Source organism: Temnothorax longispinosus, chromosome 4 (assembly GCF_030848805.1).
Source record: "Temnothorax longispinosus isolate EJ_2023e chromosome 4, Tlon_JGU_v1, whole genome shotgun sequence".
In the NCBI taxonomy this organism is placed as follows: domain Eukaryota; kingdom Metazoa; phylum Arthropoda; class Insecta; order Hymenoptera; family Formicidae; genus Temnothorax; species Temnothorax longispinosus.
Window position 1 is genome coordinate 12567183 of NC_092361.1, and position 17312 is coordinate 12584494.

General features: G+C 32.6%; 2 protein-coding genes across 8 annotated transcripts in view; one reads left to right on the top strand and one right to left on the bottom strand.

The window, feature by feature from the left end:
- The window catches only part of LOC139811250 (uncharacterized), an 86924-nt gene that overhangs the window by 65168 nt on the left and 4444 nt on the right, over positions 1 to 17312 (bottom strand). The window lies entirely within an intron of this gene.
- On the top strand, positions 3158 to 16600 carry LOC139811397 (prestin). 6 transcript variants are annotated; one of them, XM_071775684.1, is made up of 14 exons: positions 3158 to 3183; positions 7591 to 7704; positions 8919 to 9080; positions 9513 to 9623; positions 9851 to 10026; positions 10777 to 10944; positions 11962 to 12066; positions 12193 to 12326; positions 12552 to 12714; positions 13270 to 13446; positions 13540 to 13812; positions 14078 to 14251; positions 14410 to 14536; positions 15116 to 16600. In XM_071775684.1, the coding sequence occupies exons 2-14, from the start codon at positions 7608 to 7610 to the stop codon at positions 15292 to 15294; spliced, it is 2046 nt and encodes a 681-aa protein (XP_071631785.1). In that variant the 5' UTR covers positions 3158 to 3183; positions 7591 to 7607; the 3' UTR covers positions 15295 to 16600. The 6 variants fall into 6 exon arrangements, 5 of the variants coding, with proteins under 5 accessions (XP_071631785.1, XP_071631784.1, XP_071631783.1 ...); XM_071775683.1 differs by lacking the exon at positions 3158 to 3183 and adding an exon at positions 3874 to 4184; XM_071775682.1 differs by lacking the exon at positions 3158 to 3183 and adding an exon at positions 5061 to 5195.

The window sequence follows — 17312 nt, forward strand, 5'->3', positions numbered from 1 at the left end:
TATAATACCTATGCAGACTCAAAGCAGAGACTTTTATTTCTTATAAAACAAAAAATAAATAAGTTCCTTTACAAAAAGCAACATTTGTTAATAGATATACCTAATTAGTTACATTGGCAAAATATTGCATGCGCTCACATATGAAAATTATTTTAGTAATTTAAGAAATGTAGAGGGACTACATTTTCCTTAATATTTTGACATTTGTAAAATATATAGTATATTGCAGGAATATGGAAAAAAGATTATATGTATACGTGTATGCATATTTATCATTGCTTCACAATCAGTTGACGTCATACGACGTCAGACGACGTCAGACGTCAGATATCACGAAATGCGTTATCCAATTGCATCCGAGCGAAAACCGAAGGGTAGCTTCAGACTACTTTAGAGAAATGAAATTGGAGCAGTAGGCTTGACGTTCAAGTACATATTACCTGATATTCCAGCACGTATTATTGGCTCAAGCTCGAGAGGCTCCGCGAAATCTATAGAACCGGTCACGTATCGGCTCTTTCATTATAAAGCTACCGTACTCTGCCTGCAGTGTGACTAAAAAGAATAAGTACGCGAACGTGTTGAGCTTCCTTCGACTTTTCTTTCGATCCGGGACAAATTTCGCTCATTTACATTTACATCCTGCCGTCACCGAATGCACGCGACGACAAATGAGAACCTTTATCCTGCTGCAATACCGCGATGTCGTGTATTCATCGCAATCATCACGCGATCTGCTATGTCGCAAGCATTTGTCCGTTGTTTGTACAGAATGTTGCAAGACTATATCTAACTTTTTTCTGTCTGCGAATGTGAAGTCAATTGCCTCTGAATAAGAATTTCTCTAAGGTCCATATTGTTCATGAAGTTTTATACACGATTATTGATAGTATTATATGTATATAAATTAATAAATATAACCATACATTTGTATTCTATATAATTCTGAAAAATCATGCATACCGCGCGCGCTATACCCCGAGATAATATGCACTTTTCTCGATATTTTGAATGATGTCCCCAGATAAGGGCATCCCTTGACCTTACACGTGCCTCCCTCGTTCCGATCCCGGACAATGTAGAAAGACAAACCAGGCGCTCGCATCGGAGGCGCCGCGCGCCGTGGAATTTAACGCGGCTGATAAAAACGGCAAACAAGTAGGCACAAATAAATCGCATCGCTGGCGAAATGAGGCGGCGCCGCTGTGCTTATATGTACGTAAACGCGATAAAAAGCTACTGAATACAGCGCGGCATTATGCCGCAAATAAACCGTTTCGGATAACAGTTGCTAATTAGACGAATAAAAGTATATCGCGTCACTTGCCGCAACGATTTTTTCATTACACGTTTTGCATATTTAGCGCACAACGATAGGATATCAAATGTACAGGATGTTAAAAGAAGGACTTAAGATTTCTAGAGCATTATTAATTATTACGTACATTTATTTGTTCATTTTTATCTGAATCATATCTTTTTTACCGTTTTTCTATTATTTTGTGTATCTGATGGCAATAGGAAAACATTAAGATAACAATAATTAATTAACACGTAATTAAACGCTTGCCACAGAAATAATGCAATAGCGAATGTTTCGAACGAAATGTTTGTTGGTAAGAGAATCGAGAATTAATCTCGTGCCCGCTCATATGTTTTCTTTAAATTATCTCCTTCAACGAATGTACCGAATGCGCGCCTATTATTCGCAGTCTGTGCGAACAGGGACAGATTGACGAGAAGAATTTATGTTTACCAGCTGAGAAAGTTCAAGTAGGACAGTGCCACCCGACGATTGTGTTGTTCATAAATCACATTGGCGCTGGAAAAGTCGAGATCGAATAGCAAATTTCGAGTGCTACTCTCATCGTTAACGCCCTAAAGAGATACAGTCGATTTTTGTCAACGTTAAAAAAGTATCATCACGTTGCTATACATAATACGTTGTGCACCTACACACAACAGCCCAATGGGAATTTTCAGGGACAGCGTCAAGGCAATCAGCGAGGAAAATCTGGTACGTAATACCCAAGAGAGAATAAAGAATTTGATGTAAAAGTTTTAGGGTCCTCCGAAAATGCGTTCGCAAAAAATGTATTATATTTCTCAAGTGACGTAATTACATATATATGCGGATAACTACAGTTTCGAACCAAAATACTTTTAAATTCCGATTCTGCTTTTAGAAAAATGTATATTTAAAAAAATATACATTTTTAAAAATCTCGGTCAATTCTAAAACAAAAAAATACTCTTTTAAAATACTTTCTTCGGTGAGTCTTTCATCCAAATATATTTCAGCAGCGATAATAATATAGTGTCGATATTGTTCAAACTATTAACGATGTTTAATACTTTGCTTACGCAATTGCCGGAACGGAATTTTTCAATCAGGTTTTTGTTCCGAAGCGAGATTTATATTTTATCTTGACACGCCGTTTTCTGTTCAGTGAAATTACAACATTCCGTTCCTCGAATTTATTGTTGATACTAATATATAAAAATTCAGATAAACAGAATAAATTCATTATACTCCGGTTTGAATCTTTGATAAAGAAATATAAATATAAATATAAATATAAATATAAATATAAATATAAATATAAATATAAATATAAATATAAATATAAATATAAATATAAATATAAATATAAATATAAGTACGGGCACATTTGAGCATATTCCATCTTTAGGTAGCATTAAATACGGTCTTCTGATTCTAAACAATATTTGCCTATTACGAAGAGTGCGTTCAATATTATCATAACCTAGGAATTACACGGCCTTATAGAGTCCTAAATTTAAGATGTGAATACGAGTCAAAGTACATATGTAGATCGCCTTTATGTACTCGTATAATGATCAAACACGCAGCGATCTATTCGTTTGCATCATCAAAACATGATGATATCATAACGATATTCAGTTCAAGTACACGCGAACTTCAAATTTAATTTATTGCAAAGAGCTCGATAAAGATAGATAATCTCTATTTGTATAAGATTTTACTAATTTGCTCTTCTGTTTATAAATAATTTATAAATAATTTAAAATAGTATAAAGAATATTAAATTAGTAAATTGACCGCACATATATGTGTATTTATGTCACGATCATGTAACGGCTCTCATTACCCCGAAATCTTCTTCTTTCAGCTGGGATGCACCACGGCAGACAGAGAAGGTACGTTCCGCTTGATACTTCGCCATGACATAGATATTGAGAAAATTAACGCCTTAACTAATTGCCACAATATATTTCGTAAGCATATAGAAAAAAGAAAAGGTAACGCTTTTTTGCGTTAAAAATAATAAGTACACATATAAATGCGTTATTGTTCAATAAATGGATACTTTTCAAAAAATGCATTATATTTAAATGCTGATTGCGGTTTAGATATAGAAATCTGATTAAAATTACATTATGATATATAATTGAATTTGTTTTATCGTTAAACAACACAATGCTAAGAAACGTTTTAGAAGAAAATGTTTGAAACTAAATAAATAACATTTTTGTGAAGTAATCCATTATATATAGTATATAAAATAAGTTACTTCACAACTATCTAAAAAAAAAGTACTTAAGCAAACGTAAATACATTAATTAAGGCGTTTATGACATTATTTAATATACTTTAAGACGCGTATTTCAATGAAGTCGACTCCCCCCTATCTGACTGTTGTCGCAATCGATGTTTCCTCGTGATCTCTCAAGATCAAGAGAAATCTGACCGATATTCATTGTTCCGAGAGGAGCAATGGGAACGCCTCCGTCGCTGATTAGAATAGTAGATCTCAGCGTTAACGATCGCTGACGCGTTCCGAAATTCTCTCGAAATTTCGTGGCGCCAATCACGGGAGTCGAATTTCTGAGGGCAACGAGTAAACGTGTGGCTCCGAGACCAGTGCCTATCACCTAAGGTCGACCTGTTAATGCATAATCGAAACAATCTTGTGAAAACGAAAAACGCGAGGAGATCCAGTCGTGCGTTTGTAACGGACATGAGTCAGTGAAATTCTCTGAACTAACGATAAAAGAGCATATTATTGCGTTCGATAGTTTTCTTGCACACGTTTCTCTTCTTCCCTCTTCGGTTTTGATGCTCACCAATACACAGAACATCTTCTAATCAAGATCGAATATTAAGAAGGAAGATCGTTGTACTTCGTAAGAATATACAGGTATGAAGGAAAATTATTTTGATTCTCTCACATACAAATACGCACAAGCAATTAACATAATGGAAAGCTTTCAGTATCAGATGAAGCGATTTTTTGAAGAATGAGATACACGGAAAGAATAGCTTTGCTGAAGAATCTAAAAATTTAGCTAGATACAGATCTGAAAATAATTTTGCTAAACCATCAAAATAATGATGTAGAACACTCAAACTGATTGCTATAAATGTCAAAATTTTTTACAGGTTTATTATCATACTTCAACGACCTACTGTAATTATTTTGATGGTGCAACAAAATTATTTTCAGATCTGTATCTGGCTAAATATTTAGCTACTTTAACAAAACTTTTCCGTACGTGTACGATTAATTGATAAATAGTCATATCGTAAAAATATTGCCTTAAATTTCTTTGAATATTTATACACTCTAAAATAATCTATTTATATATTTATCAATATTCAAAGTCTTTATTATTCATTATTCGCGGATAAGTTTTACTCAGAATTGTGTATATGATGCAGTAATTGTGTATTACTTACGATATGACACAATAACCATAAAAGAGACACGCGAGCAATATGACGACGTAATCTTAATCGATCATTATCAATCGTCATTTTACTGTGAAAGTACACGCGTGTAATTTAATAGCGGAGAGGAAGATTTAAATAACATCGGCGAATGAACGCTGAACTCTCGTTCGTTATCATCGGCACTGATGTAACCAGTCGCGGTAAAATGTTACTGGCTGGCAATGTGTCTCACTATCTACGCAATTCGCTCTCCCGCGACATGTGACATCACGCTATACGGATCCAAAGAGAGTAGACACGTCACGTAGCGAAACGAATCTTTTAAATTCGTCGTGTCTCGCACGAAGGATCTGCGACTGGCGCACGTGTGTCGCGGAAAGGAGCCGCACGTTGCATTATGCGCCCGTTTATCGCCGCGTACACTTGCGGTTTGCGGAACCACGCGTGCGTTCGAATAATTATCGAACCGGCGATTGGCGTGAGTACAACGGAATTCAACTAACCGAACTACTACTTCGACCATTCGTACTCCTTTTATCTTATTTGTCGTTATGGTGAAAGTTATCAATCGTATGTGCTACGATCAATAATTATCAAATCGGTGTGTGACAATGTGAATCTGTAAGAATTATTTGAATGTGTATTTGACGACTTTATACTTAAAGAATTATTGATATTTAAATATTTAATTATTCAATTTTACGTGCTCCATTTTGCAGAGAATCGCCATTGTACATTTATTAATTTCTCAATTATATTCTTTAATTTATTATTTTTAAATATCAGAATTCAAGTATCGCGATTACAACAGTTTATTATTCTTCAGAAGAGGATAAAGGATAAAGGAATAAAAGATAATAAACTGTTGTAATTGAGATACTTGAATCTTAAGAAAATACGAAATTACGAACCATTTATTCTACGACTCACTTCACAATGCAACTAATTACGATAAAGAAATAATGATCACTTATACACATTGTAGATATGTCGCTAAAGACATGCTCAATGTCATGTAATATTCTCTGATCAGGCCTTTCCTTCTGCTACTGGTATACACAGCGTCATTTGATGAGGCGTATCTCTCTATTGATGTAATATCAATCGTGTCGTTGCGATTCGCTTATCTATTATCTCAAAGACCAATTAGCGACGCTCGACAGTACCCCAATAAGAAATGTAAAGTCTTAAAAGTAAGCCGTGCGCGTATCAGGTGACACATCAGCCGCGTATTATGCCCATTAAAAATTATCACCTTTGAAAATATTGAATTAGAATATCGGCCAATTACCAGCATCTACGAATATCGTTGCAAGCATGCGCTTAGTTATCAGATCTTCTTAGACCGTGAAAGACTAGTCTCGTGCTTATCACATCGCGAGTAGAGACGCGAATAATCATCGAGTCCCGAGATACCGTGAGAGAGACGTTTTCGCGATGTCAACAGGTAGTTTGTGATCGAAATAGTAAGAATTCTGACACCATCGGATAATCGATTTGATCGCAACGATGATTATTGTCAACTATTGTTTCTATTAGAATGCCGCTTTGTTGGAGTTAATCGTAAACAAGCAGACTTACACTCATTGTCAGATTTCAATTTGTCCGTCTTTGAACGCGTATAATTTAGCATAAAAATTAATGATTCTCAAAAGTTACTGCTATTACATTTAAATTTGACTTAAATTAAATTAAATCTTTCCTTAAAAATAATTTAACACAATTTAATTAAAATAATGGCAGATTTTCTATATACATATATATATTTTTTTAAATCTCGGATTTATTCGAATAGTATTCAGAAAAATGATAGATAATTATTTATTTTACGAAGAAACTCGTTTTCAACATTATATTGTCAACATTAAATATTAATGATTCGTAGTAATACTATAATTTAATAAATTAATATATTTATCAATTTTCATAATTATTAACATTTATGTATTTTTTATGTATTATTTTTTTATTTCTATTCTCTGCGCATTCATCTTTTGAATCAACGCGATCCATACTTGGCAATTTAATTTTTCCAAAAACAGTTGCTCCAAATATTTACCGTTATAACTTATCGAGCGATCGAATCAAACAATCCCGTCATATCACTCAACTGCATTATTGTTTACTCGATCAAGTTCTTCTGACAGCGCCAGCCATGTACGAACCTAATCTCCTTATAATACTCGTTTCGGTTTACATCGAGCAAACAAAATTTGCTTACGCCAACCTTAACCTGATGGAAAATTCGCAAGATTGATAAATTGCACTCGATATATGTATGAGCCTTTCTGGAAATTACATCCCGTCTCACTTCGATGAAATACGCATCATTTATTAAGCACAATATATTAAGCACACTTGACACACACTTGGCACACTCAACATGCATAAATACGTTGCATGTATAAAAACAGATGCTTTCCATTTAACTCGTAACCTGGATCATATTCCGGCTTTTCTGACATCACTGATAGTTTTGCTATCAGTTATCCAGAACTTTTTTATGTTATAAATTCAATTTTGCAAACTAATTCCTTATTTTATACACAGTTTCTTGTATCAAAATATCAGAAATTCGTGTCTTTGAATACAGTACCTACATCTTCATCTGCTATTGCATTTTAGTGCTATGAGGAAAAATACTACACGTATGTGTTTGTTGTTTGACTGAAAAGCCACGTTCCACGTTACGAGCTAAATCGAAGCTTTTTCAAATCGGACACGTTGTCTGATGATATATAATGATAAACGATAAACACAATAATTTATTCATTAACATCTGCGGAAAATGCGTGATAATGCGCGCACATATGCGACACGCGGGCGCGCGCGCACGCAGAGTGTGATCTCACCCAATTGTTGCTCATTCGCAGACTACTTGAGCGACGATATGTCGACGACTGCCCCGGAATTGATGGTCAGACGACCGGTTTACCAGCAGGACGAGCTTAATCACTTGTGCAAATACGTAAAGCCCAAGAGAATTCGTAAGTGTCAAGATCTATTCACGTGAGTATGTACACGGCACGCGCAGATAGATCGCTTATTTTCCTTTCACCGCGCTTGCCTTTTACTCCGAGTTCCGACACACCGCGTGTTTTCACGAGAGACCGCTTCTCCACGTGACAATCTGCTCGAAACATTGGCCGAAACATTTTACGTCAATAGTATAGAACCGGTTGAAGTTTATAAATCGGTTGGAAGATAACGCAATAGGATTCCACCGAAGGCCATTGCCCTCTTCGATAAACTAAACGACTCCGAATCTGCGTGAGAGAACTAAGAGTTTAAACTTGTGGAATTAAATCCGTATAATTCTATTAAATTGTAATACTTTTTGATAATAAACTCAAATATGTTTTAAAAGATCTAAAATAATGTTCTCTTAAAGTCTATTTTAAATAAAAAAGATAAAATTTTGTAATTTTTTTTTATATATTGTTGAAATTTTTACAAGACAAATATACCGGGTACTGAAAATCTTATACATTTCGGAATAATATATTCCGATTGCTTTTTTCATTGTTTGTTTTATTTAAACATAGCATCAAAGTTATTTAAGAAAAGACTTAAATGTCTGATAATACTCTCATTAAACGAAGAAAAAATAGTTAATATTAAACATAGATCGAAAAATTAATCAGATTGAGATAGAAGCGATTTTAGTAATATCATGTGCCTTATTTTGCATAAATCGATTCTTCTCGTTATTCTGCACATAAAAGTATCAAGGCTAGATCATCGAAAAGGCCATTACCTTCTTTGGAAAGCTAAATTGTGCCACATGAATAATTTACAAGAAATTTCATATCTCATATGTCAGAAAATGTATTCAGATAAAATATTTCAGAACAAAATATCACGTTAAGTATCCTTTTCCTGGCATATTCTCTAATTAATTGTAATATTCACTTTCCAATAATGAAAACAATTTTTTGTATACAAAATAATTAGAAAAATCGATTTATGTAAAAGTAATTATATGGATACATATATCTATCACCTACTAATTGTAAGATAGAAAATCTATCTCTGATAGAATTAATTTTTCAACCATGTCGATTAAAAACTTTTTACTTACAAACAGTTTTTGATTACTATTTGTTTCTTAAATCCTAAACTTTTTTATCAAAACTGCAATGTGTGTGCGTACATCATATATGTATAAAATTATAGATATATAAAATTTATAATTCTGTAGTTCGCAATGAGATATCAAAAAGATGCAAGAGTATCAAACCAGTAGCACTTTTAAAGAAAACGATACCTTTGACTGACTGGCTGTTTTCGTATGACTGGAAGAATAATATCTTGGGAGATATTGTTGCTGGAATTACTGTTGCTGTAATGCATATTCCACAAGGTATGTTGCATTGAATTCTTATAACAATGATACAGGATAAATTAAGTAACACTCAAAAAAAGGAGAAAGAAGAGAGGAGAGAGAGAGAAACAGCTGAATAAATTAGGATTGAAAAGAAATGGAAGAGAATGTTAAATTTTTTAATGGAAGAACGGAATATTTTATAGATTAGCAGATATTCATAGTCTACAAAATTATTATTACAAAGAAGGACTATGGAGGATTATGGAAGAACGGAATATTTTATAGATTAGCAGATATTCATAGTCTACAAAATTATTATTACAAAGAAAATATATTTTCTATAAATGGTACTATTCATGACTCACAAAAACGAGTTAAAAATATTAATACTGTCTCCGAAAGATAGAGTGTTTTCAAGATATTTTAGTCTTTATTATAATGTAATCGATATTATATATTCTCACACAGGTATGGCGTATGCAATACTGGGTAACGTTCCGCCGATTGTTGGCATATACATGGCTTTTTTTCCGGTTTTGGTGTATTTTTTTCTAGGCACATCCAGACACAATTCCATGGGTACGTGTGACAATTGCGTAGATTATATTTTTAAGAAAGGTATTAAAGAGCATAGAAGAAAAAAAACGAAAATGCGGCGGATGATATAATCTGTAGGAAGCTAAAGATTTGTCGAAATTAGTGTATAATTATGCACTAACGTTTATTCAGATATTACATTTGGCTGCTGCCGCTCAATTCAGAAAGCCTCGTAATTAAGCAGGATTGCCGCTTTTCTGTTGATTAAGGTACGTTTGCGCTCGTCTGCATGATGACTGGCAAAGTCGTTACGACATACAGTAGCCCTGCAGTTTCGACAAATAACACGTCAGCCGAGAACGGCACCTTAATTTCCGACGTAAACCATCAATATTCGCCAGTGGAAGTTGCAACCGTAGTCACATTCACGGTTGCCGTTATACAGGTAACTACACCGTGTACAATTCATCGCCGTTGAGATGCTTTCTACGAAGATTACAATTCCTTTCGACATATATATTTTCCTCCATTTTTAATTTTTTATTCGCTAAATCTTTTTTTTTATTTTACTTGATCTTAAATAATGCAACAAAATACTGACAGTTTTTATATCTAATCTATAAGACGTATCAACTTTCTTCGTCATTTATAAATCGTATTATTTTTATTTTCTTTTTAAATTACAGTATTTAGTGAAAGTTTATATATATTTATAGAAAAATTTCAATTTTATTGCATTTAGTTTTAGATGTAGAAATATTTTTGCGTGCTATTACGTATTGCTTGCGCTTAGAATTAATAAATTTTAGAATTAATAATTAATAAATTTAGAACTAATAAATGTTAGTTAATTAGTTTTCTTGCGTAAAGAAACTATGCTTCAGTTTTACATTAATTTATTTTTTTAACATTTTAATTTTGAATTTTTTTCCTCTGTATTACATTTTTAAGACAAACCCAATTTACGAAATCATGTATATATACGTGTTTAGCATTTTCCGGTTCGTTCGTTTTAATTATCATCCCCATCCCAGACAGCACACAATATCCTATGGAGTCCATATTATGTCCAGAATGCCAATGGACGTTATATGAATATTTATAGGATATTGGTGCTATCGGGGTAGCTGCATATTCGTACAGTACATTTCGCTCTCTTGACCTCTCGCGGTATCACTCAAAATCTCTCGTCTAGTTAGGAATGTACGTGCTGCGTTTGGGTATAATCTCATCTCTCCTCGCGGACAGTCTCGTGAGTGGATTCACGACGGCAGCGGCGATACACGTATTTACATCACAAATAAAAGATCTCTTTGGACTAAACAACCTACCACAGCGCAACGGTGCATTCAAACTTATTCTCGTGAGTACAGTAACAATTAAGTTTTGTTTGACGCTACAAACATTAGTGCAGTTTTCTCTTTCTGAGACATATCGCTTCCGATATGCTTCACCTTGTTTTTCCTTCTTTTTTTCCTTTTGTCGGGAAACAAAACGTTTGCACATGCCAAATATTTAAGTGGCAAACGCTTCCCGTATCCCCGTGCAATCAAATTGTAATTTAAACGTCGAGAAAGTATCACGTAATGTATTGTGAAAATTATGCGCTACTGCAAAAGGTCAGGGTTATAGTATTTGCGTCGCGCTCTATGATAACTCGCTATTTTTGACAGTACAAAGACGGATTAACGAAAATATATGGATTAATTAAAGCAATCCCAAATTATACTTCAAATAAAATCACCTTCGAATTTTCTTATTCTTGAACGTAATCATTACTGCTGGAGGATATCGTAATACCTATAACAAAATGGCATAAAAACAAAGCATGTATATGCACATGTATGTATATGCACAAAACATGTTGCTTCGTTGCATTAACTTTCTCACGAGAAGACTATCGACCGAAGTACTTTCTCAGCAGAAAAGGTATACATATACGTAATAGTTAACAAACAATTTTCTATTACGTACCTATGTCGCATACTTCTGTTGCATACTTTTCCGAGTCAGTTACAAATATAAAACGCGAACCGAAGTAGTACATAAGATATATTAACGACGCTTCCACATTCGTTTACTCTAAATACGTCCATGTACTTGTCACTAATATAAACCGCGATCTCTTTCTTATATGGCTTCCATTCTGATAATTTATTAAGACCAAAGTAAAATTTTATTTTATTTAAAAATATTAATTTAATATCTTTTATTTAATTTACATACGTAAAGATTGCTATTACTTCAAGACAAAAATAATAAATTTAAATAAATTTTTTTAAATTTAACTTCTATAAAATATAGGTTATGTGGAATATACTTAAATTTCCATATATATATATATATATATATATATATATATCTCTTTATCTCTTTTCAGACTTACGTAGATATTCTCAACAGTATGAACAATGTCAATATAACGGCTGTGATATTATCTTGCATCACTATCTTATCACTTATTTTCAATAATGAAGTTCTTAAGGTTCGTAATATACGTAATTATGCTTTGCACATACACATGCGTTCCGTACAAAAAAGACACAAGATGTGATTGATTTTGTAAAATTAATTACATCTGCGTTCTAAAAAGAAATAATCTAAATTTCAGCCAAGGGTATCAAAGTTATGCCCTTTTCCAGTTCCGATAGAAATGCTTGTGGTGGTAATCGGTACTGTGGTATCGATGGAAATGAATCTTGCGGATACTTATAATGTAATAATAGTTGGCGATATACCAGTAGGGTAAATGTGCTTTTTAAACTAGCGTTTGATTTCCTTACACAGCTTGTAGTAAAAAAATTGTATTCGTTATGAAAATATAAGCTTTTTTTATACGACTATTAAAATTAATTTACTAAACTGACTTTGATTAATTTCCTATAAAAAATCTCATATTTGTTATAAAACTACAACAAGCTGTGGAAGATTGCAATCAACTTCAAATTATTATAATGTCAAGATTTTCAGATTGCCAGTCCCGTCTGTACCACCGTTGTCCCTTATACCCAGCATTTTAGTAGACAGTTTCGTAATTACTATGGTCGCTTATACAATATCAATATCTATGGCATTGATTTTCGCACAAAAAATGGACTATGAGATCGACTCTAATCAAGAATTGGTGGCGCAGGTAAATGCATATTGTGATATTTATCTAGAATTTATCTAGAATATAATATTTTTAAATATAGTAAATACGTTTATATCTCTCTAAATCCCATAGAGTGGTTTCGCCACTAATATATTAGAATGATTGTGATAGGATCACTCCAAAAGAGAAGATTATCACTCTAATTTGTGTAAATGCGGGCGCTCATAAGGTAAAAGTGAATTTTTTGCTCAAATTTTTAGAGCGGCTACTCTACCGGAGTGATACGATCTCACTCTAAAGCTATAGTAAATCACGATTCACTAAAGATCGACTAATAAATGACTCTTAACAGAGTAAAATATTCTACTCAAAATTGTAGAGTGACATAATTCACTCCTATGAACACTGATTTACTGCACTCGAAAAGCGTGCCCTTTCACTCAAATAGAGTGCAATTTCACTCCAACTTATAAGCTCAATTTTACTCTTTCTTAGACTTTTAAAGAGATTGTTTTAATATTTATTATTTGTCATTAATGCCATATACGTCTATATAAGTATATCAATCTGTATAACAAAACGGAATGTTTACAGGGATTGGGAAACCTTGTTGGCTCTTTTTTCTCCTGCATGCCCATCACGGCCTCGTTATCCAGATCGATGGTTCAGCAAACTGTAGGTGGACATACGCAGTTGGCGAGTTTGATATCATGCGGAATTTTGGTGTGCGTATTGCTGTGGATCGGGCCATTCTTTCAACCTTTGCCACGAGTAATTATTCTTTTTATCGTTTCTACATCTTGTACATATAAACGTGAAACGGTGATCGAAATGCATTATTTAATGCTCGTGCGATGTTGACAGTGTGTTCTAGCAAGTATAATCGTGGTAGCGTTAAAAGGGATGTTGATGAAGGTCACCGAGTTCATGCAATTCTGGAGATTGGACAAGACGGACGCCGCCATTTGGGCTATCACCTTCGTTGTCGTGATTCTTTTCGACATTGAGTACGGATTATTGGTCGGCGTGCTCGTATGCATCGGAAGGTTACTTATCCTCGCGATGCGACCTTACACGTGTAAGCTCGCTCTAGCACCAGGCACTGAACTCTACTTGGACACTAAAAGATATAAAGGAGTACGAAGAACTTGTAATTAAAAAAAAAAAAGTTATTTTTTCTTGACATTAATCTATCTTTATTATTACGATGAATTTATCATAAATATTTATTCTCTTGGAAATACGTATATTTTTTAATAAGTTCTACATTTATACAAAAATTTTTTTATATAGAGTTTTATTAAATTCGATAAATCATTTAAATGGCAAATTAAAAACAAAACGAAAACTATTGTTAATGAGAACTATAATCAGAAAATAAATATTTCATAAATATTCTCAGACTGTAGAGATTCCCGGCATCAGAATCTTCCACTATTCCGGTAGTCTGAATTTCGCGTCTAAACAATACTTTCGTGAGGAAGTGTATAAAATTGCAGAGCTAGTACCTCAAAAGGAACTAAAAAAACGGCTGCAAGCCGCACGTAATGGCATCGCGACGGAGGAAATTAAAAAGGTAAATAATGTGCAACTTATACTATTTTAAAACCGTTTGCATAGAAAAATATTCCACTCTACCATGATTGTATATTCATTTAGAATAACTGATTATCTTTATTGCATTTATTTCTTTACTATCTTGTTTATAAATATTTCGTTGCTCGATCTTTACAGCTACGCATTCTCATATTGGATTTCACTGCATTGTCACATATCGATCTGGCAGGCGCAAATGTTTTACGAAACATTGTTGATGAATATTGCAGTATAGAAGTGTCTGTTTATATAGCAGGTTGTTTCGGTGAGTATATTTAATCTTCAATATATAAAGTACCTGTATTTCAATGTCTTAATTGACATCTATACGTAAGTTTAATTCATGATGTACACTAAAAAAATATATATTTAGATCCAAGAAAATATTTATTTAGATATTGCCAATATATACATAATATACACAATATACATAATATACATACTTAAATTAAGTAAAAATATTAATTTTAAATAAATATGTGATTATATTAAGTAAATAAGTTATTGGCAGTATCTAAATAAATATTTTCTTGGATCTAAATATTTTTTTTCAGTGCATGTAACCAGAAAATAGCATCGACGACATATATTAATTATATTATTATATATAACATTATTTATTCTACACGATTTTTCTACCATCAATTTTTCTTTACCGATCGATTTTTCGATAGAGTTTACAAATACACAAAATGGATCTTACAATCGTCACGTTTATGAATAAGCAAAGAGATTGTTTTGTAAAAATCCATATTTACCGAAACATTAATTAATTTCAATACCCAATAGGAGAAATAAATAAAAAATTAATTTTAATCGTAAAATATCATTATATCCATTGCAGGTCTCATGTACGAAACGATGAGAAAGTTTAATCTGACCGAGCATAACGAGAACCACTCTTTCGCCATGTTCCCCACCGTTGCTGATGCGGTACATTTCGCGCGTTCTCAAAGTGAAGTGCCGTCGACACCCACATGGAGCACTTGCATCCACGATGAGAACTATATCAGTAGACTTTGAAACGACCACAAAATGAAAAGTTGCTTATACGCAACACCGAAAAGCGCTTCGTCAAATATACTTGCCTATACTGTAATGCTGTGAATATTTAAGCGCCTTATTGTTGCAATTATTTATGCGTTTCGCAATGTTACTTATTTATCTAAAATGATAAAATTTGATGCTATATGTGTATGCTACGACGATCGTTCGCTCATTCACGGATAATAATTGTCGTATTCCCGATAATTTAGCGAAATTTCGTATCATTCGCATGAACGATATACGACGATATCGTGCAATTCAAAGACGATCTAAATAACAAATTATCGGGACAATATTTCCAAATTCTTATTACGATTAAAAATCTATAATGCATATAAAATATATATAATGCGATATAAGATCGCGTGCGTACATCATTTGTATGTACTTATCTTGCATTATTTTATAATCAGATAAAGTTTGGGAGATGGAGGAGATTCGACTTTTTCCTTTCTATATCGTATGGAACAGAAATTGCACGATGAGTAAAAATGTCTTATAGAACGATTAATTGTAAATCTCACAAAATAGTAAAAAAAGGAGGAGAGGATTGTAGTACGATGGGTACAGAACGATGTGTGATACCGAAATATGAAATCTATTTACATCGCAGATGTAAGAAGTTTGGAAATTGACAAGTTTTCCATTTGCACGGATATTTTAACGAGAAAGTCAGTTCAAATGCTCAAATAAGAAACGTCAATAAACGCAAATAAATATAGACAAATTTTATTATCTCTGATGCAATATCGACGTTTCCAGAAGCTGCTTACAAAAATGATATTTGATATAGATACAAAATATTTTCAATATCTCTTGCTGCATATATCGGATCGAATAAACAATCTAAGTTCTATTTGTACACTGTAAAAAAATTGTGTAAAATTACATGTAATTTTGAGACCCACTATAATAAGTGTAAATTTCCACACATTTTTAATTTGTGTAATTGTAATACAAAATTACTTTTTCCTTCCGTACTGTAATTTTGTAAAATTACAACCATTATATTGTATAATTACAACTACTAGTGGGTCTCAAAATTACCCACTATAATAGTTGTAATTTTACAAAATTTTTTTACAGTGTATCTTTAAAGGAAGAATAGCAAAGTTGTAATTTAATTGTTATTAAGTAAGGCGTGTTAAAAATCAACTTTAGCTTTTTTTCATTATGTCACTTATTTATTGTACTTTATTGACGTTTTCTTTATTATTTATATGTATGCTATTATTTATGTGTTGCTTTGAGACCAGTTTACTGATATATATATTTTTTTTTTCACTATCAAACAAAAAATTAATATCGATTAGTTTGAACCGACTGACACGAACGAATCTATTAAACGTGAAATGTTTATCAGTTAAAAGTAGTGAATATCAACCTAATATTAAATGAGAATTTTGTAATAAAATCACGTCAAATGCGTTTATTGCTCAAATAATCGACATGTCAGTCAATTTATTTGGCAGTATATTCAATGACTGAAAATGGTTCAACATTCCATTTCCAATCGCAAACGCATGCAACATTCACTATTGTTAAGCGCTCAAATTATTATATTACCATAATATCGATTCCTGATCGTCATATATGATCCTCAGTAGTGTTCCATTCATTTACAATTATCAAATATTAAATTATAATAAGCATAAGAATGAATTTATATGTGTACAGTGGCAAAGATTTATATACAGTGATAAGTGTTATATTTTTCGTGATTATATTACAAATAACCAACCAAATCTTAGAATAAATTAAAACATAATAAAAAATTCTATATATGTATAATTTTTTTCTACCATATTCAGTATCAAATAAGAGAGAATTAAAAGAGTTTGTTATCTAAGTTTAGGAAAAAACTTTTCCTCTTTATGGGAAATTAAATAAAAAGATAATAATCTCGAAAAAATATCATTAAACTTTTCAAGCTGTCAAACATTCTTGTCTTTCATCATTTCTTCGTTATATACATAAACATGCAAAATATTTAT

Coding starts and splice junctions, on each gene's coding strand:
- LOC139811397 (XM_071775680.1), top strand. Junction 9,624..9,850: donor ATCCAGACACAATTCCATGG/GTACGTGTGACA, acceptor CTGTTGATTAAG/GTACGTTTGCGCTCGTCTGC. Junction 10,027..10,776: donor TCACGGTTGCCGTTATACAG/GTAACTACACCG, acceptor TCTCTCGTCTAG/TTAGGAATGTACGTGCTGCG.